This window comes from Erpetoichthys calabaricus, chromosome 15 (assembly GCF_900747795.2).
Source record: "Erpetoichthys calabaricus chromosome 15, fErpCal1.3, whole genome shotgun sequence".
In the NCBI taxonomy this organism is placed as follows: Eukaryota; Metazoa; Chordata; class Cladistia; order Polypteriformes; family Polypteridae; genus Erpetoichthys; species Erpetoichthys calabaricus.
In genome coordinates, this window is record NC_041408.2 from 9,044,180 (window position 1) to 9,071,132 (window position 26,953).

Genomic DNA, 26,953 nt, shown 5'->3' on the forward strand with positions numbered 1-26,953 from the left:
TCAAACTACTGAGATTGTACCATAAGATAATGTTCCTAATGTTATACGTTCAAACTACTGAGATTGTACCGTAAGTTCCACTTACTAATGTTATACGTTCAAACTACTGAGATTGTACCATAAGATAATGTTCCTAATGTTATACGTTCAAACTACTGAGATTGTACCTTAAGTTCCACTTACTAATGTTATACGTTCAAACTACTGAGATTGTACCATAAGTTCAAGTTCCTAATGTTATACGTTCAAACTACTGAGATTGTACCGTAAGTTCAGGTTACTAATGTTATACGTTCAAACTACTGAGATTGTACCATAAGTTCAAGTTCCTAATGTTATACGTTCAAACTACTGAGATTGTACCATAAGTTCCAGTTCCTAATGTTATACGTTCAAACTACTGAGATTGTACCATAAGTTCAAGTTCCTAATGTTATACGTTCAAACTACTGAGATTGTACCTTAACTTCCAGTTACTAATGTTATACGTTCCAACTACTGAGATTGTACTATAAGTTCAAGTTCCTGATGTTCTACTTTCAGTTTACAGATGTTATACGTTCAATCACCTGATGTTATACGTTCAAACTACTGAGATTGTACCGTAAGTTCAGGTTACTACTGTTATACTTTCACTTTACTAATGTTATACATTCAAACAGCTGATGTTATATGTTTAAACTACTGAGATTGTACCATTAGTTCAAGTTCCTAATGTTATACGTTCAAACTACTGAGATTGTACCATAAGTTCAAGTTCCTAATGTTATACGTTCAAACTACTGACATTGTACCATAAGTTCCAGTTCCTAATGTTATACGTTCAAACTACTGAGATTGTACCATAAGTTCCAGTTACTAATGTTATACGTTCAAACTACTGAGATTGTACCGTAAGTTCAAGTTGCTGATGTTCTACTTTGTTTACTGATGTTATATGTTCAATCAGCTGATGTTATTATGGGGCGGCACGGTGGCGCAGTGGGTAGCGCTGCTGCCCTCGCAGTTGGGAGACCTGGGGATATGGGTTCGCTTCCCAGGTCCACCCTGCGTGGAGTTTGCATGTTCTCCCCGTGTCTGCGTGGGTTTTCTCCGGGCGCTCCGGTTTCCTCCCACATTCCAAAGACTTGCAGGTTAGGTGGATTGGCGAATCTAAAATGGCCCTAGTGTGTGCTTGGTGTGTTTGTGTGTGTCCTGCAGTGGGTTGGCACCCTGCCCTGGATTGGTTCCTGCCTTGTGCCCTGTGTTGGCTGGGATTGGCTCCAGCAGACCCCCGTGACCCTGTGTTCAGATTCAGCGCATTGGAAAATGGATGGATGGATGATGTTATATGTTCAACTTACTGATGTTACACACTAACTTCAATGTGCTATTTTTTATACCATAAGATCGTGTTACTTATGTCATAAAATTCAGTCGACTGATGTAATACCATAAGTTCAATTTTCTAATGTTATAAGTTCAATCTGCTGATGTTATAAGTTCAATTTATTAATATTATACATCCAATTTACTGATTTTATGCTATACGTTCAAGTTACTAATGTTGTACTTTCAGTTTACTGATGTTACACAATAAATTCAATCTGTTAATTTTATAGCACAAGATTAAGTTGTTAACGTTATAAGTTCAATGTACTAATGTTATGTTTGTTTTACTGAAGTTATGAATTCAATCTACTGATGTTATACCATAAGTTCAAGTTACTAATGTTATACTTTCACTTTACTAATGTTATACGTTCAAACAGCTGATGTTATACGTTCAAACTACTGAGATTGTACTATAAGTTCAAGTTCCTGATGTTCTACTTTCAGTTTACAGATGTTATACGTTCAATCACCTGATGTTATACGTTCAAACTACTGAGATTGTACCGTAAGTTCAGGTTACTACTGTTATACTTTCACTTTACTAATGTTATACATTCAAACAGCTGATGTTATATGTTTAAACTACTGAGATTGTACCATTAGTTCAAGTTCCTAATGTTATACGTTCAAACTACTGAGATTGTACCATAAGTTCAAGTTCCTAATGTTATACGTTCAAACTACTGACATTGTACCATAAGTTCCAGTTCCTAATGTTATACGTTCAAACTACTGAGATTGTACCATAAGTTCCAGTTACTAATGTTATACGTTCAAACTACTGAGATTGTACCGTAAGTTCAAGTTGCTGATGTTCTACTTTGTTTACTGATGTTATATGTTCAATCAGCTGATGTTATTATGGGGCGGCACGGTGGCGCAGTGGGTAGCGCTGCTGCCTCGCAGTTGGGAGACCTGGGGATATGGGTTCGCTTCCCAGGTCCACCCTGCGTGGAGTTTGCATGTTCTCCCCGTGTCTGCGTGGGTTTTCTCCGGGCGCTCCGGTTTCCTCCCACATTCCAAAGACTTGCAGGTTAGGTGGATTGGCGAATCTAAAATGGCCCTAGTGTGTGCTTGGTGTGTTTGTGTGTGTCCTGCAGTGGGTTGGCACCCCCTGCCCTGGATTGGTTCCTGCCTTGTGCCCTGTGTTGGCTGGGATTGGCTCCAGCAGACCCCCGTGACCCTGTGTTCAGATTCAGCGCATTGGAAAATGGATGGATGGATGATGTTATATGTTCAACTTACTGATGTTACACACTAACTTCAATGTGCTATTTTTATACCATAAGATCGTGTTACTTATGTCATAAAATTCAGTCGACTGATGTAATACCATAAGTTCAATTTTCTAATGTTATAAGTTCAATCTGCTGATGTTATAAGTTCAATTTATTAATATTATACATCCAATTTACTGATTTTATGCTATACGTTCAAGTTACTAATGTTGTACTTTCAGTTTACTGATGTTACACAATAAATTCAATCTGTTAATTTTATAGCACAAGATTAAGTTGTTAACGTTATAAGTTCAATGTACTAATGTTATGTTTGTTTTACTGAAGTTATGAATTCAATCTACTGATGTTATACCATAAGTTCAAGTTACTAATGTTATACTTTCACTTTACTAATGTTATACGTTCAAACAGCTGATGTTATACGTTCAAACTACTGAGATTGTACCATAAGTTCCAGTTCCTAATGTTATACGTTCAAACTACTGAGATTGTACCTTAAGTTCCAGTTACTAATGTTATACGTTCCAACTACTGAGATTGTACTATAAGTTCAAGTTGCTGATGTTCTACTTTCAGTTTACAGATGTTATACGTTCAATCACCTGATGTTATACGTTCAAACTACTGAGATTGTACCATAAGTTCAAGTTCCTAATGTTATACGTTCAAACTACTGAGATTGTACCTTAAGTTCAAGTTACTAATGTTATACGTTCAAACTACTGACATTGTACCATTAGTTCAAGTTCCTAATGTTATACGTTCAAACTACTGAGATTGTACCGTAAGTTCAGGTTACTAATGTTATACGTTCAAACTACTGAGATTGTACCATAAGTTCAAGTTCCTAATGTTATACGTTCAAACTACTGAGATTGTACCGTAAGTTCAGGTTACTAATGTTATACGTTCAAACTACTGAGATTGTACCGTAAGTTCAAGTTCCTAATGTTATACGTTCAAACTACTGAGATTGTACCATAAGTTCCAGTTCCTAATGTTATACGTTCAAACTACTGAGATTGTACCATAAGTTCAAGTTACTAATGTTATACGTTCAAACTACTGAGTTTGTACCATAAGTTCCAGTTACTAATGTTATACGTTCAAACTACTGAGTTTGTACCTTAAATTCCAGTTCCTAATGTTATACGTTCAAACTACTGAGATTGTACCATAAGTTCCAGTTACTAATGTTATACGTTCAAACTACTGAGATTGTACCGTAAGTTCAAGTTGCTGATGTTCTACTTTGTTTACTGATGTTATATGTTCAATCAGCTGATGTTATACCAGAAATTCAAGTTACTAATGTTATACATTCAATTTACTGATGTTATAAATTAACTCTACTGATGTTATTATGGGGCGGCACGGTGGCGCAGTGGGTAGCGCTGCTGCCTCGCAGTTGGGAGACCTGGGGACATGGGTTCGCTTCCCAGGTCCACCCTGCGTGGAGTTTGCATGTTCTCCCCGTGTCTGCGTGGGTTTTCTCCGGGCGCTCCGGTTTCCTCCCACATTCCAAAGACTTGCAGGTTAGGTGGATTGGCGAATCTAAATTGGCCCTAGTGTGTGCTTGGTGTGTGGGTGTGTTTGTGTGTGTCCTGCAGTGGGTTGGCACCCTGCCCTGGATTGGTTCCTGCCTTGTGCCCTGTGTTGGCTGGGATTGGCTCCAGCAGACCCCCGTGACCCTGTGTTCAGATTCAGCGCATTGGAAAATGGATAGATGGATTATGTTATATGTTCAACTTACTGATGTTACACACTAACTTCAATGTGCTATTTTTATACCATAAGATCATGTTACTTATGTCATAAAATTCAGTCTACTGATGTTATACCATAAGTTCAATTTTCTAATGTTATACATTCAATTTACTGATTTTATGCCATACGTTCAAGTTACTAATGTTGTACTTTCAGTTTACTAATGTTATATGTTCAAACAGCTGATGTTATACGTTCAAACTACTGAGATTGTACCATAAGTTCCAGTTCCTAATGTTATACGTTCAAACTACTGAGATTGTACCATAAGTTCCAGTTCCTAATGTTATACGTTCAAACTACTGAGATTGTACCATAAGTTCCAGTTCCTAATGTTATACGTTCAAACTACTGAGATTGTACCATAAGTTCCAGTTCCTAATGTTATACGTTCAAACTACTGAGATTGTACTATAAGTTCAAGTTCCTAATGTTATACGTTCAAACTACTGAGATTGTACTATAAGTTCAAGTTCCTAATGTTATACGTTCAAACTACTGAGATTGTACCATAAGTTCCAGTTCCTAATGTTATACGTTCAAACTACTGAGATTGTACCATAAGTTCAAGTTACTAATGTTATACGTTCAAACTACTGAGATTGTACCATAAGTTCAAGTTCCTAATGTTATACGTTCAAACTACTGAGATTGTACCATAAGTTCAAGTTCCTAATGTTATACGTTCAAACTACTGAGATTGTACCATAAGTTCAAGTTCCTAATGTTATACGTTCAAACTACTGAGATTGTACTATAAGTTCAAGTTCCTAATGTTATACGTTCAAACTACTGAGATTGTACTATAAGTTCAAGTTCCTAATGTTATACGTTCAAACTACTGAGATTGTACTATAAGTTCAAGTTCCTAATGTTATACGTTCAAACTACTGAGATTGTACTATAAGTTCAAGTTCCTAATGTTATACGTTCAAACTACTGAGATTGTACCATAAGTTCCAGTTCCTAATGTTATACGTTCAAACTACTGAGATTGTACCATAAGTTCCAGTTCCTAATGTTATACGTTCAAACTACTGAGATTGTACCATAAGTTCCAGTTCCTAATGTTATACGTTCAAACTACTGAGATTGTACCATAAGTTCAAGTTACTAATGTTATACGTTCAAACTACTGAGATTGTACTATAAGTTCCAGTTCCTAATGTTATACGTTCAAACTACTGAGATTGTACTATAAGTTCCAGTTCCTAATGTTATACGTTCAAACTACTGAGATTGTACTATAAGTTCAAGTTCCTAATGTTATACGTTCAAACTACTGAGATTGTACCATAAGTTCAAGTTCCTAATGTTATACGTTCAAACTACTGAGATTGTACCATAAGTTCAAGTTCCTAATGTTATACGTTCAAACTACTGAGATTGTACCATAAGTTCAAGTTCCTAATGTTATACGTTCAAACTACTGAGATTGTACTATAAGTTCAAGTTCCTAATGTTATACGTTCAAAGTACGTCAATTCTGCTCCAGCTCTCTTCCACCCCCTTGACTTGGTGTTTCTTCTTTTTTTTTTTTTTTTTTTTTTTTTTTTTTTTTTGATCAAAACAAGAACAAAACAAAACAGCAAATTGGTACTACCTTGGAAATGAGACAGGGCTTCTTCACTTTCAGAAATCCCTTTCCTCTTTGTCCCTTGGAGACTGTGCTTGGATTTCCAGACCAGTTTGACCAGCTGGATCAGTTCTGGGAGCTCCAGCGCCAGCGCTCCTTGCTGGTAAGTCGAGAGCATCCACACCGACGTGGGGAGGAGCTGCTCACCTGCTTTCCACATCTTGCCCAGCTTGGCGTTCAAGAACCCACTCAGCACCGGCATTGCTTCCCTTTCCTTTGGTGAGACCACAGACCGAGCAAAAGTGAGGAGACTAAGCACTGCTGGCACACACAGTGTCCCTCCTCCTCCCTTTGTGAGGGATTTGCTGTGTGAGAGTGAGTGTGTGAGAGAGACAAACACAAAGTGCCCAAATGTATTTTCAAGGTCCCTGCTGCCAGTGCAAGCAGCTCTTAGGAAATTAGCAAATGAGCAAGAAGGAGTGAGAGAGAAGTGAGAATGTGTGTGAAGGGGGGTTGTGGGAAGGGGGGGTCACACACAGAGAGAAAAATACCAGACAACGGCTCTGGTGGGTTAGTCAGCAGAACAGACAACTGTGTGCTGAGCGATTCAAGGATAAAGTTACTTGCTGAAAGGTAACACGCCACTTTGTGCCTTTAAAACAAGCAAATACCTGAAAGGCAACAGCCCGCAACCAGCAGTTGTCCACAGCAAATCCCAGGAAGGACGCCTCCCCTGTTCCCAAGCACAAAATACTTTTGCAGCTTCCATACTCTCCCGACTGTTTCAGAGTTGTGCTACCACATTGTGACACTCCATTACGAAGTGCTCTGAGACTGGAAGGAATTGTTCCAATTGACATTTTTAATTATTGTTTGTGCCAAGTTTTGGGGACTTATAAACAGAGGTTGGCGTTACCAGCTTGACCCGCAGAATTCAGTTCTGCCGTTTTTATTTCTCTCTCTAACATTTCTTCTTTCAGCATTTACCCCCTGACCCCATTCTGTTGGATTATGGTCACTAACCATTTTAGAGCAATCGAGTCCATTGTTGTTATGACCATCCTACCCACAAGCCCCTGGGAGTGCACAATGTGGGATGTCCTCGGTGCAACTGCATCAGACTTTGGTGCGCATATTCCTGAGTCATCCAAGTTTAGGATAACATGAGGTTTGGTCAGTCAGTCATTTTCTAACCTGCTTAGTCTTGAACAGGGGGTCTGCTGGAGCCTGTCCAAGCTAGCATTGGGTGCAAGTGAGGAACAAACCCTGGACAGAGTGTCAGTTCATCTCAGGGCAAACACACACACACACACACACCAAGGCCAATATTGGATCTCCAATTTACCAAACCTACATGTCTTTATAGAGTGTAGAAGGAAACCCACGCAGACACAGGGAGAACATGCAAACAAATTCCACAAGGGAGGATCTGGGACATAAAACTTCTTACTGCGAGACAGCAGTGCTATCACTGTGCCACAGTGCAAAGTCAATAATTGTGGTAATGTTGTTTGGGTTGCCTGTACCACCTTCCCTGCGCAAATGTGGGCACACAGCATGTTGGTGGTCACAGCAGTCAAGTTTTAACCTTGATCAGCGAGTTTCTCATGGTGTTTTCTAGGAGAAAACATAGAAGTTGATTAATGTTCTGAACGTGATGACAGATCAGTTTAATTCTTGGCACCGATTCCAGTTTGAATTTTTGACTACATTTTATCTCCTGGGTTCTTGTCACTAAAATTCCCACCATCTCATCGGGAGTCAGTACAGGTATATGAAAGGATGTCACTTCATCATTCTAGCATTTTAATCCCCTCAAATGTTCTTTAACAAGACGTAATTTTTGGCAGTGACCATGAATGAAAAATATTAATTTTTTCCTAATAAAGTCATCCATATCATTTACTAGTATAAAGCTTGTGTGTCATGCCCAAGGGAAAAAAAAAAAAATGCACTAATGACACCTGCAGCATTCTTGTGGTGCTTCCCCCTTAATAAAAAGATAAGTGTGTGTATCCATCCATTTGCAATCTCTAATAGTAATAATCATACATTTTATTTATATAGCACCTTTCCCATGCTCAAGGTCTTTTGAATAGATGGCGTATCACAAACATTACCACTGTTTTTACAAATCCCATACCAAATGGCGTATAACAGAGACATATTCAGTTAACATTAAATCTAAATTGTTTTCCACGTTTACATCAGCTAACATCACATTATAATGTGACCTTAAGAGATGCTCTGGATGCAGTGGCTCCCCTTAAAACAAAAGTGATCAAAGCACATAGAAACTCTCCCTGGTTTAATGAAAACACTCGCGCTGTTAAATTAGAGTGTCAAAAACTGGAGTGCAGATGGAGACCAACAAAGCTACATGTCTTTTAATTGCATTGACAGAGAGTGTTAAAAAATATTAAAAGCTCTCTTTAAAGCTTGCTCAGAATGCTATTCTACATAGATAGCAATAATAAAAATCCTTGGGTACTGTTTAAAACAGTTGCTAAATTAACAAAATACCAACAGACATTAGCAGTACAAACTTTATGAACTTCTTCAATGACAGAATTAAAAATATAAGATCCCAGATCTCAGCATCACAGTACAAACCGCATACTAGCTTAGCAGACCCTGTCTCACATTGCATTCAGTACTTTAGTAATTTTAATCCTGTAATAGAGCAGGAAGTCTTAACTTTAATTTCTAAAATGAAACCCATTACTTGTTCCCTAGATCCAGTGCCAACAAAACTGATAGATAGATAGATAGATAGATAGATAGATAGATAGATAGATAGATAGATAGATAGATAGATAGATAGATAGATAGATAGATAGATAGATAGATAGATAGATAGATAGATAGATAGATAGATAGATAGATAGATAGATAGATAGATAGATAGATAGATACTTTATTAATCCCAAAAGTGCAAAGGATGTTCTTGCAGTGCCTATTTTAAACATTATCAACAGTTCATTATTGCATGGCACAGTACCCTGATGCACTAAAAGTGTCAGTCTTAAAACCATTACTTAAAAAGTCAGACCAAGACCCACACATACTAATTAATTATAGGCCTATTTCAAATGTACCCTTTCTCTCTAAAATACCAGAAAAAGTAGTCGTCAATCAGCTTCAGTCACACCTTATGCATTACAATTTATTTGAGAAATTCCAGTCTGGTTTGCGCACTGGTCATAGTACAGAAACGGCACTAATGCAGGTTGTAAACGACATTCTGATATCCTCTGATGAAGGAAACTCCACTGTAACTATGTTCTTGGACTTAAGCGCAGAATTTGACACCATTGACCATTCTATTTTACTGCACAGGCTTGAAAATTATGTTGGGATTACAGGCACTGTGCTCGCTTGGTTTAGTTCTTATTTATCAAATTGATTCCAATATGTACAGAAATGTGCTGACAGTACTCCATCATTATACAAAGAAGTTCAATATGGTGTCCCGCAGGGCTCAGTACTCAGACCTTTACTGTTTTCACTTTACATGCTTCCACTGGGATCTCTCATTAGGAAACATAATGTTAATTTGCAGTCGTATGCAGATGACACCCAGTTATACCTTTCATTTAAATCAGATGAAGTTTCTCCGATGTTGTCTTTAATTAGTCGTGTTAGCGATTTAAAGGAGTGGATGAATGAGAACTACTTATCTTTAAATACAGATAAAACAGAGATGTTAATTATTGGAGGGAATGACGCTGATCACAACAATATTTTGTCACCATTTACCTCAGTTGGAATCTCATTAATTTTACTGAATCAGTCCGCAATCTAGGAGTTATCTTTGACTCTAGCATGTCATTTAAAGCGCCTATTACATTACCTAAATAATCAGGATTCTGAGCAATTAATTCATGCATTTATTCCTAGTAGGACTGACTACTGCAATGCGGTGTTCACTGGATGTTCAAACTGTTCTTTATACAGCCTCCAGTTAATCCAAAATGCGGCTGCGAGAATTATTACAAGAACAAGAAAATACGAACACATAAATCCAGTCCTCAAGTCCTTATACTGGCTCCCGGTTAAGTTTAGGGCAGATTTCAAAATCCTCCTTTTAACATATAAAGCCTTAAATGGCCAAGGTCCGGCTTACTTGTCGGAACTTATGACTTACAAACCAGAGCGCACATTAAGATCTCAAGATGTCGGTCTGCTTATAATTCTAAGAATTAATAAAATAACAGTGGGAGGTCCACCTTTTAGTTATAGGAGGCTCCTAAACTGTGGAGTGGTCTGCCTGCTACTATAAGAGATGTCCCTTCAGTCTCAGCCTTCAAATCCTGGCTGAAGACTCACGACTTCAGTTTAGCACACCCTGACTAGAGCTGCTGATTAACTGTACAGACTGCATTTCTGTTGTACGTCATTAGCACTAAAACATAAGTAACGTGATCTTTACAATTTGTAACTAACCCTCACTTATTCTGTTTCTCTTCCCAGTACTCAAATGTGGCACTTGGTGCCATGGCCCACCTGCCAAGTTGTTTTGCCTGCCTAAGGTAAAGTCATCTCTGATGGAGGATCGCAGGAATCGTGGAGTAGAGGGGTCCTTTCATCGGATTGGCTGGCCCAGCACTGTTTCAGCCATGGAATGGCCAAATGGGGGAGGCAGCTTGATGGCTGAGGTCTCCAGGACTCTAAATATATCCAAATCATATTATGTGATATCATCGACTGTTAAATTCTGCTCTGTACTTGTAAAATTTTTATTTTTATACTGTATTGAGAATTTGTTCTGTTCTGTGTATTGTATTGTATTGTATTGACCCCCTTCTTTTTGACACCCACTGCACGCCCAACCTACCTGGAAAGGGGTCTCTCTTTGAATTGACTTTCCCGAGGTTTCTTCCATTTTTTCCCTACAAAGTTTTTTTTTGGGAGTTTTTCCTTGTCTTCTTAGAGAGTCAAGGCTGGGGGGCTGTCAAGAGGCAGGGCCTGTTAAAGACCATTGCGGCACTTCTTGTGTGATTTTGGGCTATACAAAAATAAATTGTATTGTATTGTATTGTACATATGTACTGCATTTGTCATTCCAACAGACGGTGCATCATTTGTAGTAATTAAATACATTGCATTTTTTCATTACAACAGATGGCGCATCATGAGCATTAACAATGTTTTGATGAATACCATACCAAATAGCATATAACAGATGTATGCTTTGCATTTTTCATTCTAACAGATGGCACATCATAAACATTAATACTGCTTTTACAAATCCCATACCAAATGCAATATAACAGAGACATGTGCCTTGCATGTCATTCCAAAATATGGTGCATTTCAAGTAATAAAATACATTGCATTGCTTATTCCAAACATTACCGCTGCTTTTACAAATCCCATACCAAACGGCATAAAACAGACATTTGCTATTCCACCAGATGGTGCATCACAAACATTTGTAGTAATTAAATGCTTTGCATTTTTTCACTTTAACAGATGGCACATCATGAACATTAACACTGCTTTTACAAATTCCATACCAAAAGGCATATAACAGAAATATGCATTGCATTTGTCATTCCAACAGATGGTGCATCACAAACATTAAAACTGCTTTTTTAGATCCCATAGCAAATGGCATGCAACAGAGACATATGTACTGCATTTGTCATTCCAACATATGGTACATCACAAACATTTGTAGTAAATAAATACAAATTCATTTTTTCATTACAACAGATGGCGCATTATGAACATTAACAATACTTTGACGTATACCATACCAAATAGCATATAACAGATGTCAGTCAGTCAGTCATTTCCCAACCCACTATATCCTAACACAGGGTCACGAGGGTCCGCTGGAGCCAATCCCAGCCAGCACAAGGCACAAGGCTGGAACAAATCCCCAGGCAGGGCGCCAGCCCACCTCAGTGCACTCTCACACACACACAAGGGACAATTTAGGTTCGCCAGTGCACCTTACCTGCATGTCTTTGGACTGTGGGAGGAAACCCACAGAGACACGGGGAGAACATGCAAACTCCATGCAGGGAGGACCTGGGAAGCAAACCCGGGTCTCCTAACTGCAAGGGAGCAGTGCTACCACTGCGCCACCGTGCTGCCCTATAACAGATGTATGCTTTGCATTTTTCATTCTAAAAGATGGCAAATCATATTAACATTGCTTTTGTGAATCCCATACCAAAAGGAATGCAACAGAGACATGCATTGCATTTGTTATTTCACAAGCATTAACACTGCTTTTACAAATCCTGCATAACAAACAGCATTCAACAGAGACATACGGTATGTATTGCATGGTGCACTGCAAATGTTAACACTGAGGTCTACATTGATTGCAGAGATTTTAGCCCATCTTAGATGGGTAGCACAGCTAGCATTTTAAGAAAACCACTGTGGATGCTTACATCATCACAGTGTCTACATCATTTTGTGTGTGTGTGTGTGTGCGCGCATGGCGTCTAATGCAGTTCTGGAATCACACTGGGTTTGGGATCTCAATTCTTCGATAAGTGAGTGCTCACTGTTCTCAACTTTGCAGACTCGTGACTTTAGAAGAAGTTGAGGTTGGGAGCATACGCCGATTACAGCGCAATGCCACCCCCACCACACAACGAACCACATGGATTGGGTCCCGGGTGTCCCTGGTCTTCATCCCTCCAGCACTTCCGGGTGTGGCGGAGGGCCAGGGGTCTTCAGGCATCTGGGCGCCCCTTGGCGGTGACCATGGACCCCTATAGGGTTGAGCTTCCATGCTCCTTTCCCGTGGTCCCCATAGCCACCAGTGCGGTTGCCCCCTTGTGGTCCGGAGGAGGTGTAATCCCTCCTTCGGTCCTTCTGGGCACCAGTATATATATATATATATATATATATATATATATATATATATATATATATATATATATATATGTATAACACACACACAGTAAGCATACACAAATTCATACATCTGTCTTACTTTTTTGTACTTCCTTTATTTTTTTTTCTTAGAAGCTTCTGCTTGTTAGCAACATCCCACAATACACTCAGGTCTCTGTGGAGCAAAACAACTACGGTACAATAGCCTGCAGATATTTTTCATCTCAAGAAAGAAACCATAAACACAGCACAGAATCAGGAGCAGCAAACTACACACTTAAAACATGAAAAGCTTTCCACACACAGCCAAGATCCAAAGTGTTACTGATCTCTCAGCATCATTCTATTTATAATTAAAAGACACTCTCTCACCCAACATGAATTGTTTTTCTCTGATCAATTCAGCAAAAAGCTACAAGAATAGGAATATTTGAAAGTGCAGCTTTATTAATTACATTATGCAAATCTGCATTATCTTTGACATAAATAGATGTAGATATGTAAGACACTATATGATAAGATGAGTGAGGCAGTGTACAATATAGAAAGATGGACGAATATGTACAGCACTATATAACAGATAAATGGATGTGAAATGCACTATATAGTAGACAGAGGGAGAGAGACAGATGAATGGATGGATGTGTATGGTACAATATAACCTATAGATACAAGAGGCACTATATGACAGACAGACAAATCAAGACACTATATAACATGATAGACAGACAGACAGACATGTATTGAATAATATAACAGACAAATGGAGAGATGGATTTGTAAGGTACTGTATAATAGATAGACATGTAAGGCCCTATATGATACATAGATGTGAATGACTTTCTATATGACAGGCAGACAGATAAATATTAAAGGTAATATATAATAGATTGATATGTAAGGCACTATATAATAGATGTGTGAGGCAGTGTACAATATAGAAAGATGGATGGGTGTGTAAAGCACTATATATCAGATGGATAAATAGATGAGTGAGGCAATAGATAGATAGGAAAGGCACTATATGATAAATAGATATGTAATGCACTATATAACAGATATTAAAGATGGTATATAATAAATGCATAGATACTTCATTTGTCCAATGCAACCACCTGCTACCAAGCACTACATATGTGAAAGGTGACATATGATGTAGAGGAGTATCGCACACTGCACAGGTTTTATTAGTGCTCACAGAGAAGTGCTTGGAAACATGGAGGTAGGACTTCGTACTGAAGGTGAGCTGGCGTGCCACATCGGTGAGGCAGCAGGATTTTAAATCGTCCCCATGTCCGTGACAGTGTATGTTTGAGTAAACCCTGAACTCGGCTTCCCACCTGTCCAAGTTTGGTTCTTCCTGCCTTGCTTCCAAATGCTGCTGGGACAGGCTCCACTCTCTCCAGTGTCCTTAACTGGATCAAGGCCCTTTGCAAATGCTACTTTGTTGAGTTATTGGCTCCAGCACTAGTGTGTTCTGAAGTTGTTCTCCTGCCATATCAACAAGCTCAACTTCGGATTTTCTGCTAAAGTGGAGGGGTTTGGGCCGAGAAGGGGCACAACAGATGGCAAACACATAGCCATCATTTTTCAAAGCATACTTGATGCCCGGTGAAAAGCACGAAGAACCAAATTTCAAAAAGACATGGCGTGCTACCAGTTTTTAAATATCTTGTGCTTCTAATTTGAAGCAGATGCCACTGATGACAGGCATATTAATAAGGGCGATGTATTCACATCCAAGTCTGAGGGCATAAAAGGTGCCCTCGTAAGCTGTGAAATATTCATGCAAACAGGAGAACGGCTTTGGATTTTTAGCTGCATGTCATGTTCAGAAATTCGCTAAACATATTTTATTTCTCTTGAAACTGGGATACAGCATGGTGGGCTTTTTTATAGAAGCTTTTTAAAAATATTTTATATTGTTTCTCTCATATCTTCCTTTCATATCCACTGTGGCCAGCAGGGGGTGTCTCAGTCCTTAAATACCAGACACAATTACACAACACAAAGGTCCTGGGTTTTTAAAGACTTGTAAGTACTGTCCTCCTGCTCCTCTCCCGACTCTGATGGAAGACTCAGGAGTACTTCTGGTGCCACAACATTGTACCCAGGTTTCAAGTTGGCAAAAACGTTTTATGTTTTATGTATGGATGTAGTTTCCTTACCGGGCAGTTAATGGCTTCCAGTGTTGGTTAGACGAAATACTCCTGTTCCCTCAGAACTGATAACAAGTAGCCGACATGAATGGACCAAAAAAAAAAGTTCTTCGGTGCAAATACGCAGCATTGGCCCTCTTAAAAGGGAATTCAAATCCAGTCTGTGAATCCCATTCATCATTTTTCAGGTTTAACATGTTTGTCACGTCAGCGCACATTATAATAACAGCTCAATGTTGTGAATTATTATATGCGAGAGTCGCCATTTAGCTGGTTTGGCTACTTGGTCGAGGGTGTCGTCATTTCCCAGTTTCTCCAAACTGTTGGGTACACTTGGGTCAGAGCTGCCGTAAATAAAACTCAAGTTTTCGTTTGCGTGGGAAGTTGCGGACGCACATTTCTGGCCTCTTTCTGTGCATATGCAAGTTTTATAAATGGGGCTCCAGGAGAGGAGGGGTAGCCCTGCCTCGAAAGTGCGACGTCGGCCCCGCCCTCCCACAGCAGAAGAAAGGGGCCAAGAGGCCGTCTTTTGACCCTGCCCTAAAAAAAGAAGGCGGAGAGATGGATTCTCCCAGCAGCCGAAATCTGCTTGAAGTTTACACATTGTGTACTCACCATGGCGCAAGCTAATTTGTGCTTTTTTGTTTTTATCCTGGACTTTTTCTTTGTAAAACTACCAATTAAATGGGGTACTAATGGCTTGACACCCCATTTTAGTCCCCCCATGTCCGGCAAGTCCAACAAACTATCTACTAGCTAGGCAAGTCTAAATTGAATTAAATCCAATGTACAGGGGGCATCAGGGGATGGGGTCAAGCTCAATAACCCGCATTATGAGGTCCAGCAAAACTGGTTTACATAATTTAAAATACAGTGAGAAACACTTAAACCATGAACAGATGCCAGAGAGAGAGAGAGAAGCCTGCTGTTTCTATGACCATGTCCACTTAGAAGTTCCTATGAGATGAACCTTCATGCTTGTGGTGTAATGGCAAAAATGCAGGAGGGACGTTTTCGAAGTTATGATTTAGCACACTGGGACCCCAAGGTCAGGCTGGCCTCAAATATTATGGGCAGTCAGCTGTTGCTTTCCATTATTCCGTCAACAGCTTTAACAAACCAGACTTTCCCAAAGACACGTCGTAGTTACTTTATTAAAAGTTAATTAGAGAAAAATGTGAGGTGGAATAAACAGAGAGGAAGAAAACATCTGAAGGGATCAAAGAGGATTTTATTCAGTAAGTAAACAGAAAGAGGGCAGACGAGGACAAAGCCGGAGAGCTTAATGAACAGTGAAGGGCACTTTGAGTCAGATGACATAAGTGGACCTGTTGGTAGACGATTCTCTCAGCATTTCACTAAAAAGACTTCCTCAAGAAATTAGGGGTATCACTGAAGCAGACATAAACCGTCAACTGGAGGATTTCATACTGAATGTGCTCCCCGAGCACCGGGCCCCTTAGCCCCTTCAGGGAGGCATTTGCTATTTTTCAAGGCCAAGTGACTTCTTCACAAACATGGTGTGTATGGGTTTACCATATAAAACTGTTGAAAAGTTAAGCGTTTCCTATAAATTAAAAAAAAAAAAAAAAACTACATAGCCACTCCTGGCATTTTATAATAGAGAAGTCATGGGGCACAGAAAACAAACACCTAAAAACTCACCAAATACAGCCATTTTCCAGGCCAAGAAAATTATTGAGCGGTGTGGAGTACCAATTAAGGCTTTGGGACTTCAAACCCTAAGGTTGTGAGTTCAAATCCCGCTACTGACACTGGGTGACACTGAGCAAGTCAGTTGGCCTGAATGTGCTCCACCTGGAAAAAAAGCCAAAGAAATGGGACCAATCGTATCGTAACGGCATCGGCCCATTAAGTAAATGTAAATGATCTGCATCTCCAGATTACACACGCATTTCTTGGTGAAGCCAGCAGAGGGCGCTTACCCTGTTTTCTGAATGTGGATCCCAAAGACCCAGTGCATGATGGGGACATGGCGCCGTCCTCCAAATGAGATCCTGACTCTCTGTGGTCAATAAAGATCCCTGGGCATCCTTCATAAACAGTAGGGTGTATCCTGATGTCCTGGTTAAAATTGCCCACCTCGGCCTAGTCTTGCTGGCCCCCTAATCATCCCCCGTCTCTAACTGGCTCTCTCACCACTTCACCACCTAACAGCTTACGTGTGGAGAGCGTACTGGCACAACAATGGCTGCCGTCGCCTCATCCACGTGAATGTAGCACATATGTAAAGCGCTTTGAGTATTGAGAAAAGCCCTACATAAATGTAAAGAAGTATTAATTACTTGTTAAATTGTAAAATAGTTGATATATGTCATTTCTGAACAACAAAAACACTAATATTATGAGATTCAGCCATTTCAAAACAATACAAGCTCCGTGTGATAGCTTAGCATTTGTCTTCCTCCGTAACCAGGGCTGTGAAGTCGGTACACAAAAACTTCCGACTCTGACTCCTCCATTCTTTGTACCATCAACTTCCGACTTCTCCATTCCTGGTTCCACCAACTTCGACTCCAACTCCTCCATTCTTTGTACCATCAACTTCCAACTCCTCCATTCCTGGTGCCACCAACTTCGACTCCAACTCCTCCATTCCTGGTGCCACCAACTTCGGCTCCAACTCCTCCATTCCTGGTGCCACCAACTTCGGCTCCAACTCCTCCATTCCTGGTGCCACCAACTTCGGCTCCAACTCCTCCATTCCTGGTGCCACCAACTTCGGCTCCAACTCCTCCATTCCTGGTGCCACCAACTTCGACTCCAACTCCTCCATTCCTGGTGCCACCAACTTCGGCTCCAACTCCTCCATTCCTGGTGCCACCAACTTCGGCTCCAACTCCTCCATTCCTGGTGCCACCAACTTCGGCTCCAACTCCTCCATTCCTGGTGCCACCAACTTCGGCTCCAACTCCTCCATTCTTTGTACCATCAACTTTAACTCCGACTCCTCCATTCCTGGTTCAACCAACTTCGACTCCAACTCCTCCATTCTTTGTACCATCACTCCGACTCCTCTATTCCTGGTTCCACCAACTTCGACTCCAACTCCTCCATTCTTTGTACCATCACTCCGACTCCTCCATTCCTGGTGCCACCAACTTCGACTCCAACTCCTCCATTCTTTGTACCATCACTCCGACTCCTCCATTCCTGGTGCCACCAACTTCGACTCCTCCATTCCTGGTGCCACCAACTTCGACTCTGACTCCTGCATTCCTGGTACCACCAACTTCGACTCCTCTATTAGTAATTAGATTCATCTATTTACTGCGCTGATTTAAAACACACAATATACGAGATACCAGGCACTTCATCACGGCCAGCGTGAATCATCAGGCTACTTCTTCGCACCCTAACCTGTTAAAGTTTGGGTTTGACAGTCATAATGATGTTGTTACGGCTTACAAACAAAAAGTAACATTAAACTGAAGACTAAACTTACAAAATTAAATAAGAAGCTATATGTTTATCAAAAGTTTAGAAGAAAAAATTATTTAACTGAATCAGAATACTGTATGTGAAATAATAAATTTACATTGAGTCAGCACGTTTTTACCAACTCCAATAATTGGCTCGGACTCCACAGCCGACTCTGTCCACAACAACCCTATGCCCCCCCAAGGGGTGTGGTTTCCTCTCAAACAGCCAAATCACAGTAAACTATGCGTGCCGCATGTTGATTTCCTTCTCTACTTATGTGAGAACTCCTCCCACCAATGCTACTGGAATCACACAAGTAAATTGAAAATGTTATCATCCGTTTCTTACACCTAATAGTACTGCTATCCTTGTCGATGCTTTGAGAACATCTCGCATTGACTACTGCAGTTCTAAACTACTTGGCCTTCCTCACAGACTTCTTCATAGGCTTCAGCTGGTTCAGAGTCCTGCTACCCATGTTATCTCCAGAGCCACCTCCACAGAACTCATTACCCCAGCTCTGTGTGAACTCGACTGGCTTCCTTTTAAATATCGTATTCATTTCAAGATTTTGCTATTAACATTCAAAGTTCCTTATTATCTGGCACCCTAATATCTTTCGGATCTGTTACACATTTGTACGCCTGCTTGTACTCTTCGATCTTCTTGTTATCTACCATAGCCTTTTGATCTTTTAGCTTCATTGCCCCTCGTCTTTGGAACTCCCTCCCTCAAGATGTCCGCAGCATTGACTCACTTCCCAATTTCAAATCTTGACTTAAAAACCTCTCTTTTCAGATTTGCCTACTTCCCTGATTGTGCTCCATCGCTGTATGGTTTTTGCACTTTTCTGCTATATTTATATGTTATTTTAATTGTTTTGCTTTGTTTTATTTATTAATTTTTATGTTACTTTTGTAAGGTGTCCTTGAGTGCCGTGAAAGGTGCCTTTAAATAAGAAGTATTATTTTTGTATCCTCACCTCAAGAAAAACAGTACCGGGAATACACTACAGGTCACAAGTTTTAGAGCACCTCCGTTTTTATGGAAATGCACGCAGTTGAATGTCTTAATGTTTCATGGAATCGAGGCATACAACAAATAAAAAATGGCAAATAAAGTCAAGGAATCATTAAGCACACAAGTATTCATTCATCAGAGCAGCCTGCACCTTCTTCTTTCTGATCTAACTTGTGGTAACCCTTGTGATTCGGAAGGCCAGTCACCGCCTCCAGGAAACAAACCCCAGACCATCACACTTCCTCCACCATGTTTGACAGCAGGGGTCCCACACTGAGGACCCATCCTTCCACCAACTCGACGGCGTTGCCTCTTCAAATATGTTCAAAGAGTTGACCGTTTCCATGGGGTGTCCTTACTTTTTCACGTGACAGTATTTTCAATGTTGGAACACACATCGTCTTTCAGTTTATTGTGTCTTAACATTTGGTGGACAGCCATCTTAGGTATCAATGACAAACCCACCTTCAGAAGGTGCAGCCTTTCAAATGCAGATCAGGACATTCTGGGATACACCAACTGACTACATTAGATAAGTTCTCAAAAAAATAAAATGCTACAGATAAGAAGCTTCTGTCTAATGCTCGAATGCATGTTCCCCCCAAGCCATGTGACAGTTTACCTTTCCCTGTCTGAGAAGGCCGATTAAACCAGGGTCAAGAGGGACTTGCTTTGACAACGTTTCGAAACTTTGAATTCCACATTGCGGACGTGAATATAAAAAAAGTTTTTCTTTTCCTCGTGATAATGGTGTCTGCCGAAATAAGGTGGAGGAACCAAAGGAAGGTCCTCAGACCTAAAATTCACGCTGAACTTCAAACTGGTTTCTTTAGGAAAACAGGCAGAAATATTTGTGCTGCTGGAGCAATATTTACTTTTACAACATTTTATTTTTGGCAGGCGACTCAATTAAATAATTATAGAAGGGGAACAGGCATCCCGGTAGGATCAAAGAATGTTTCATTATTGCAGTGGGGTGACAAGCAGATTGGCCAGCAGGACAAGGAAATAAATGTGTACCTGGCCGGTACGATTTAATAGACAGAACTGAGAAGAGTCGAGGATTGGGATTAGCTCCATCTACCATACATACACTAGGAGGCAGTGGTCCTCCTATGGTAACCCAATCGGGACACTCACAGGGGTGCTAGGGACTTTGGAGTCCAGAAGTGCAGCTCTGTCAGGGTCCCTGGGGTTCAACAGAGGGCACTGTCAGGGGAGGACCTCTCTACTTCTTCTATGGCCCAGACGTGCTTCCTAAAGGACACAGAGAGACACCGGAAAAATTCCTGGGTCTGACATAAAAGGAGTCTGCCGCCTCACATCGGGGAGTCAGAGCCGGGAGGCAGCAGGCAACACTCAGTGGAGGACAGAAGGAGGAAGATTTTGATCTTTATCATATATTTGTTGAATTTATTGGGGTTGACTGCTGGAAAGAAGACTGTGAAAAGTGTCGGTGAGACAATAACGTGTGCTGTATTGCTTTGTCTTGGGTTTGGGGCACAGTGGCACCCCCTTGTAGCCACACAACATAAAAGATGCAGCTGTTGTCAGGTCTCTCCAGAAATGTACGACTGAGTTCAAGTCCAAGCTCTGGCTGGGTCACTCCAGGACATTCCCAGGGTTGTTCCTAAGCCACTCCAGTGCTGTCTTTGCTTTGTCCTGTTAGAAGATGAGCCTTTGGCCCAGTTTGATGATCCAGTTTGCTATGGAGCAGGTCTTCATTAAGGGTATCTCTGTACTTTGCTCTGTTCAGCTTTCCATCATCCCTGTCAAGTCTACCAGTCCATGCTGCTGTCAAACAGCCCCACCACATGATGCTGTGACCACCTTGTTTCACTGCTGGAATTGTATTGAGAAGGAGATGACTGGTGCTGGTTTTCCTCCGCACATGAAGCTTAGTGGAACTGAGGCCAAATAATTCAGTCCTGGTTTCGCCACACCAGAGAAATGTGTTCCTCATAGTCTAAGACTCGTTTGGGTGCAGAAACACCTCAATGATGATCAATAAACTCTGAACTCTGGTGGCTCTGAGGCTAAGGATCTGTGCTGGCATCCCGAAGGTTGCCGGTTCGAATCCCCGTCACTGCCAAAAGAGATGCTACTCTGCTGGGCCCTTGAGCAAGGCCTTTAACCTTCAATTGCTCCAGGGGTGCTGTACAATGGCTGACCCCGCGCTCTGACCCCAAGGGGTATGCGAAAAGATGCATTTCACTGCGTGTTGTCCTGTATAACTATGTATGTGACAAATAAATAAATAAAACAATTAGTAAAGATTCCGAATACTTGCGCCAAATGGAATATTTCAGTTCTTCCATTGCCAATAAATTTGCAAAAATACCAGAAATCCTGCTTTTGCTTTGCCATTCTGGGGTACAACATGTTGCTTGATGAGGGAGAAAAATGAAAGCGATTTTAGCATATGTGGCACAGTGGCAGCGCTGCTTCCCTCGCAGTAACAAGACACGTCCCACAAGTGAACTTCCCGGGTTCTCCCAGTTTCTTCCAGGGTGGTCCGGTCATCTCCCACAGTCCAGAGACATGCAGTCTAGGTGGGTAAGCGACACTAAATTGACCCTTAAGTGTGTGTGTGTGTGTGTGTGTGTGTGTGTGTTCACCCTTCGAAGGACTGGAGCTGTGTCCAGGGATTATTCCTGCCTTGTGCTCCCTGCTTGCTGAGATAGGCTTCAGCCACCCACGACGCTGCTCAGGATGAAGCAAGGCGTAGAAAATGAATGTTTTTAGTGCAAAGCTGCAAGAAAAAAGAGTGAAGGAATTCTGAACACGTTCTGAGGCCATCGCATACCACATCCCGCCACCACGTGACGCACCACATGGTGGGAGCGTCGTTTCGTTGTGAAGGGGAGGTGTACCTAATAAAGTGGCATATGCTCTAAGCTCCCGCCGGACCTCTCTCTTAAAGTCACCGAGGGGCACGTCTACCAGCCGTGCTATCCTGGACCACAGACAGCAAAGGCCAGTCCCACAGTTTTAATGCACGACCATAAAAGCTTTTCAGCCACCATTTGCATTCCTACTTTTAAATACGCCGTCTTCGGAAAAGAAAACAAAGAAAACAAAGAAACAGGAAAAAAAGAGTTAAACGGAGAGGTTTCGTGGGCTTTTAGTGCAGACACTTTTCTGCCCAAGTAAACTCGGCCTCCCTGTCTGATGCGCGCTGCACCATTTTGTCTTTTTGCTATTGAACTGCCCTAGATTCTTGACATTTCTTCAATATTCCTCTGAGCCCAAGTGTTGTTAATTCCCATATCAGCGGCATTTTGCTTTTGTTAAGTGGAAACGCATGTCTCTCTCTCTCTCTTTTTTCTTTTCCCGATCCTTTCTTCTACAGTACCTTCTACTTAACCATCTCTTTTTCCCCCCCTGAATGCTGCTTCACTTCAATAAGACCACCCTATCCAGCTTTGGTGTCTCCTTTTTGTCCTTGCGTCTTTCTTTGAGAGTGTAAAAGCTCCACTGGTCGACAACACATTTTTACTGTCTGTACGTAGTGTTCATCACAGAGGACTGTCACGGCCAAAACTAAAGCCATCAGTCAATGTAGGAATGCAGTCGGGCACAAAGTAGCAAGTAAGGCAGAAGTAACCCCATGCCATAGACAGGGTGACAATGGCGATGACAGGAAAAGAAAGCCATCAGTGCACTCTGGGTACCCACTGCATATGTATGGCAAACCAAAACTATCTGGGCACCCTGCCCTCTCCCCCCGGGGAGTCCAACAATACACAGATAAAGCTGCTTATGCGGGCGTCCAAGAATGCAGCCATGACGTGCGAAGTGACAGACTCAGTTAATGCTGGGATCCAACTTGGCAATTTTCACAGACACAAAGCATTAAAAATGTTTAAATTAAGAGGCTGACAACTGTGTCTATAGTGAAGTATAAGGCGCCTTCCCACCGCAGGAACTTTTCTAGCATTCCCATTGCAGGAACTCCAGCCATTTGTAGTTCCTGGTACCTTTTTTTAGCTCCTACTCCAGGGAATGTGCTTTTCATTCAACCAGGAACTATTGTGGGTGGAGCTTAGGAGATGAATGGTGCTGATTGGTTGACCACAAGCACTGGCGCCATCTTACAAATCTGTTAGTAATGAGGATGATGGCGCGCCGCACTTTGCACCACATTACTCGTCACAGCCGCCTCCCTGGTCTGCCACCCGCCTTGCACCACATTGAAGCGGTCAGTAATCTTGCTCTGTGAACTCGCAATCGCTTCGAAGCAATAAGGTGGGAGGGTCCCATGTGAACACTCAACCGTGCCACCTCCCTGGTGTGCCATGCACCACAACAAAGCTATAATCCCTGCCGTGAAGTTGAGATCGCTTTGAAGCAGTAATGCAGCCCCGTGAACTCCCAAAGACACATCACTGGTGTGGCACTCCACGCACCGCAACGAAGCAGTAAGCCCTCCCGTGAAGTCGCAAATGCTCTGAAGCAATGAGGCGTGAGCGCCCCACGTGAACTCCTCACGATACCCCAAGTCACACCGCACCTTTCTTCATAGCTTCCTCTTAAATGCACCGCATCGAAGCCACAATGTCCTACGTGAAGTTGCAATCCCTTCGAAGAAATAAGGCAGGAGGGTCCCACATGAACTTCCAAACACGCCTCATTTCACACTGCATTGCTCTTCATAGCCACCTCCCTGATGCACCGCATCGAAGCGATAACACTGGTCTACAAAAAAATATTTTTTTGTTTGCTACTGGGAACTTCAGAGCAGCTCTCTATTAAGTACTAGCAAAATACCCGCGCTTCGCAGCGGAGAAGTAGTGTGTTAAAGAGGTTATGAAAAAGTAAAGGAAACATTTTAAAAATAACGTAACATGATTGTCAATGTAATTGTGTTGTCATTGTTATGAGTGTTGCTGTCATATATATATACATATACACATATACACACACATATACAGATATATTATATATACATATACACATATATATATATATATATATATATATACATATACACATATATATATATATATATATATATATATATATATATATATATATATATATATATATATATATACACATACATACATACATAGATATACACACATAGATGCACTTACAATAACATAGAAATCAATATAAACAACATTAACATCATTATCATATGAGAATATGAAGTAATATATAAGAAGCACATTTCATATAAATATAAATTATTAAACAGTAAAATCTTCTTGTATAATTTGCTACCGTGGCTTTTCGTTGGTCTGTCCAGGATTTTAAATCACCTGTAGCTTGCAAACTGTTTCACCTATTGACTTGAAATCTGGTACACATATAATACGTCACGTCTGCTATCCGCTTTATGGGTGATGATTGTATTACTCTTTTTATGTTTATTTTATTTTAGAATCAACTCCTATCTGCGCACACCAGGGCGGCCGTGGGCAGATGCGTATGGTGTATTCACTCCATGTTATCGTGCATTGCGCTGTCACTGGTATTTTGATAAAAGAATTTGAACAACATATAAGAAGCGTATAAATTATTAAACAGTAAAACATTAACATTTAAGAAGTAAAGTTACATTAAGTACTACTGCAGTGCCTTCGGGTATACCTCATTTTTTGTTTGCCCATTACATGCTTAAATGTATAAATTTTTTGGTGTACCTACCCGAGAACACGCGACATATAACCGACCGTGGGAGAAGCATGGATTTTAAACACGCGTTGAGTTCATCTGCTGGTCTCCCTCGTGGAATAACTGGTAATGTTTGACTAAAATCTACAGCGAGTAAAACGACATTACCTCCTTTTTTTTTTGTACGATCTCTGAGATGTTGCTTTTTTCGGTTCAAGGCTTCATAAGCTCTTTTATGTTCCATGGTGTACTTAATAAGTACTAATTATCCCAAACCATCATCTTTGAATGTTGCAAGACTTTCGCCTTGTATGTAGATCGGGGTAATTACATTCATTGCATTCCTAGTCTGAATCACAATCTGATTGTATGGGTGGTTACCTGGCACTGTAGGGTTGCCACCCGTCCTTTAAAATACGGAATCATGCCACGTTTGACAATGAAATTGCGCGTCCCGTTTTGAATCAATACTGGACGGGATTTATCCCGTATTTTTTTTATCATTTTTTTTTTAAAGCAGCGTCTCATGCAAATCATCCCACACGCATTTTATGAAGATGCCTCCTTTCCTACTTTTGATTGGGTAATACTTGATGTCATCGTTAGTTTGATTGGTGTTTTTAACTGTCCAGTGAGGAGGGCGTGTGTTTTAAGTACAGTCTGCAAAGTGTTGGCACTGAGATGTGGCGTCAGCGCCATAGTTGAAGCCCCTAACATTGCGGTCAGCAAGTCGGCTAACATCCGCCATGTGCCGTCTTTCAGTTGCGAGAAGCAGATCATAGAATGCTTGAAACTGTTGCCCCTAACGTTGCGCCACGGCGTGTGGTTCGTTTATACCTCGTGTGTTCTCATTAAACTTTTATCTCGCGAATATGTTATTGCAATCCGCAGCGGGAGCGTTTCTATAAACTTAATTTAAACTTACGTTTTACACCGTGCTTTCTTTCCCTTATGAACATGCTTGTATGCTTAACTCGCTCCGTTCTCAATTGTTTAATTAATTTTTTGCTCTTAGCTGTTCGCGGCTCTTCCTCCATTTCCCCCTACTTCGTTCTTTTATCTCGCGAATATGTTATTGCAATCCTTAACGGGAGCGTTTCAATAAACTGATTGAAAATAGTTTTGCATTTACCTTTTTAGTAAAAGGCGAGCTTTTAAGCCTGAGAAATCACCCCGTAAATGCACACGTTTAATTGCACATGTGTTAATATGTATGCTTACACAGTATTAAAAGACAGTCAAAAATTAACGTCATTTACCTTCGTTCCCGCGTGTGACTCGTGCTGTAAATCTCTTCCTTGTTTTTAGTTCACGTGATTACGTAGGAGGCGTGATGACGCGATACGTGACTCCGCCTCCTCCATTACAGTGTATGGACAAAAAATATGTTCCAGTTATGACCATTAAGCTTTGAATTTCGAAATGAAACCTGCCTAACTTTTCTAAGTAAGCTGTAAGGAATGAGCCTGCCAAATTTCAGCCTTCCACCTACACGGGAAGTTGGAGAATTAGTGATGAGTGAGTCAGTGAGTCAGTCAGTCAGTGAGGGCTTTGCCTTTTATTATTATAGATTTTACATCCATCCATCCATCCATCCATTTTCCAACCCGCTGAATCCGAACACAGGGTCACAGGGGTCTGCTGGAGCCAATCCCAGCCAACACAGGGCACAAGGCAGGAACCAATCCCGGACAGGGTACCAACCCACCGCAGGACACACACAAACACACCCACACACCAAGCACACACTAGGTCCAATTTAGAATCACCAGTCCACCTAACCTGCATGTCTTTGGACTGTGGGAGGAAACCGGAGCACCTGGAGGAAACCCACGCAGACACGGGGAGAACATGCAAACTCCACGCAGGGAGGACCCGGGAATCGAACC

General features: G+C 41.1%; 1 protein-coding gene across 3 annotated transcripts in view; it reads right to left on the reverse strand.

Annotated features, from left to right (window-relative positions):
- The window catches only part of LOC114666152 (cAMP-specific 3',5'-cyclic phosphodiesterase 7B-like), a 220,972-nt gene that overhangs the window by 116,433 nt on the left and 77,586 nt on the right, over positions 1 to 26,953 (reverse strand). The window contains exon 1 of one of the 3 annotated variants that reach the window (XM_051919300.1): positions 5,986 to 6,278. The exons of the other annotated variants lie outside the window; for them this stretch is intronic. Within the exon in view, the coding sequence (XP_051775260.1) occupies positions 5,986 to 6,220 (235 nt within the window). The 5' untranslated portion in view covers positions 6,221 to 6,278. Of the gene's footprint in view, positions 1 to 5,985; positions 6,279 to 26,953 lie in introns of those variants that run through there. 3 annotated transcript variants of the gene reach the window in all.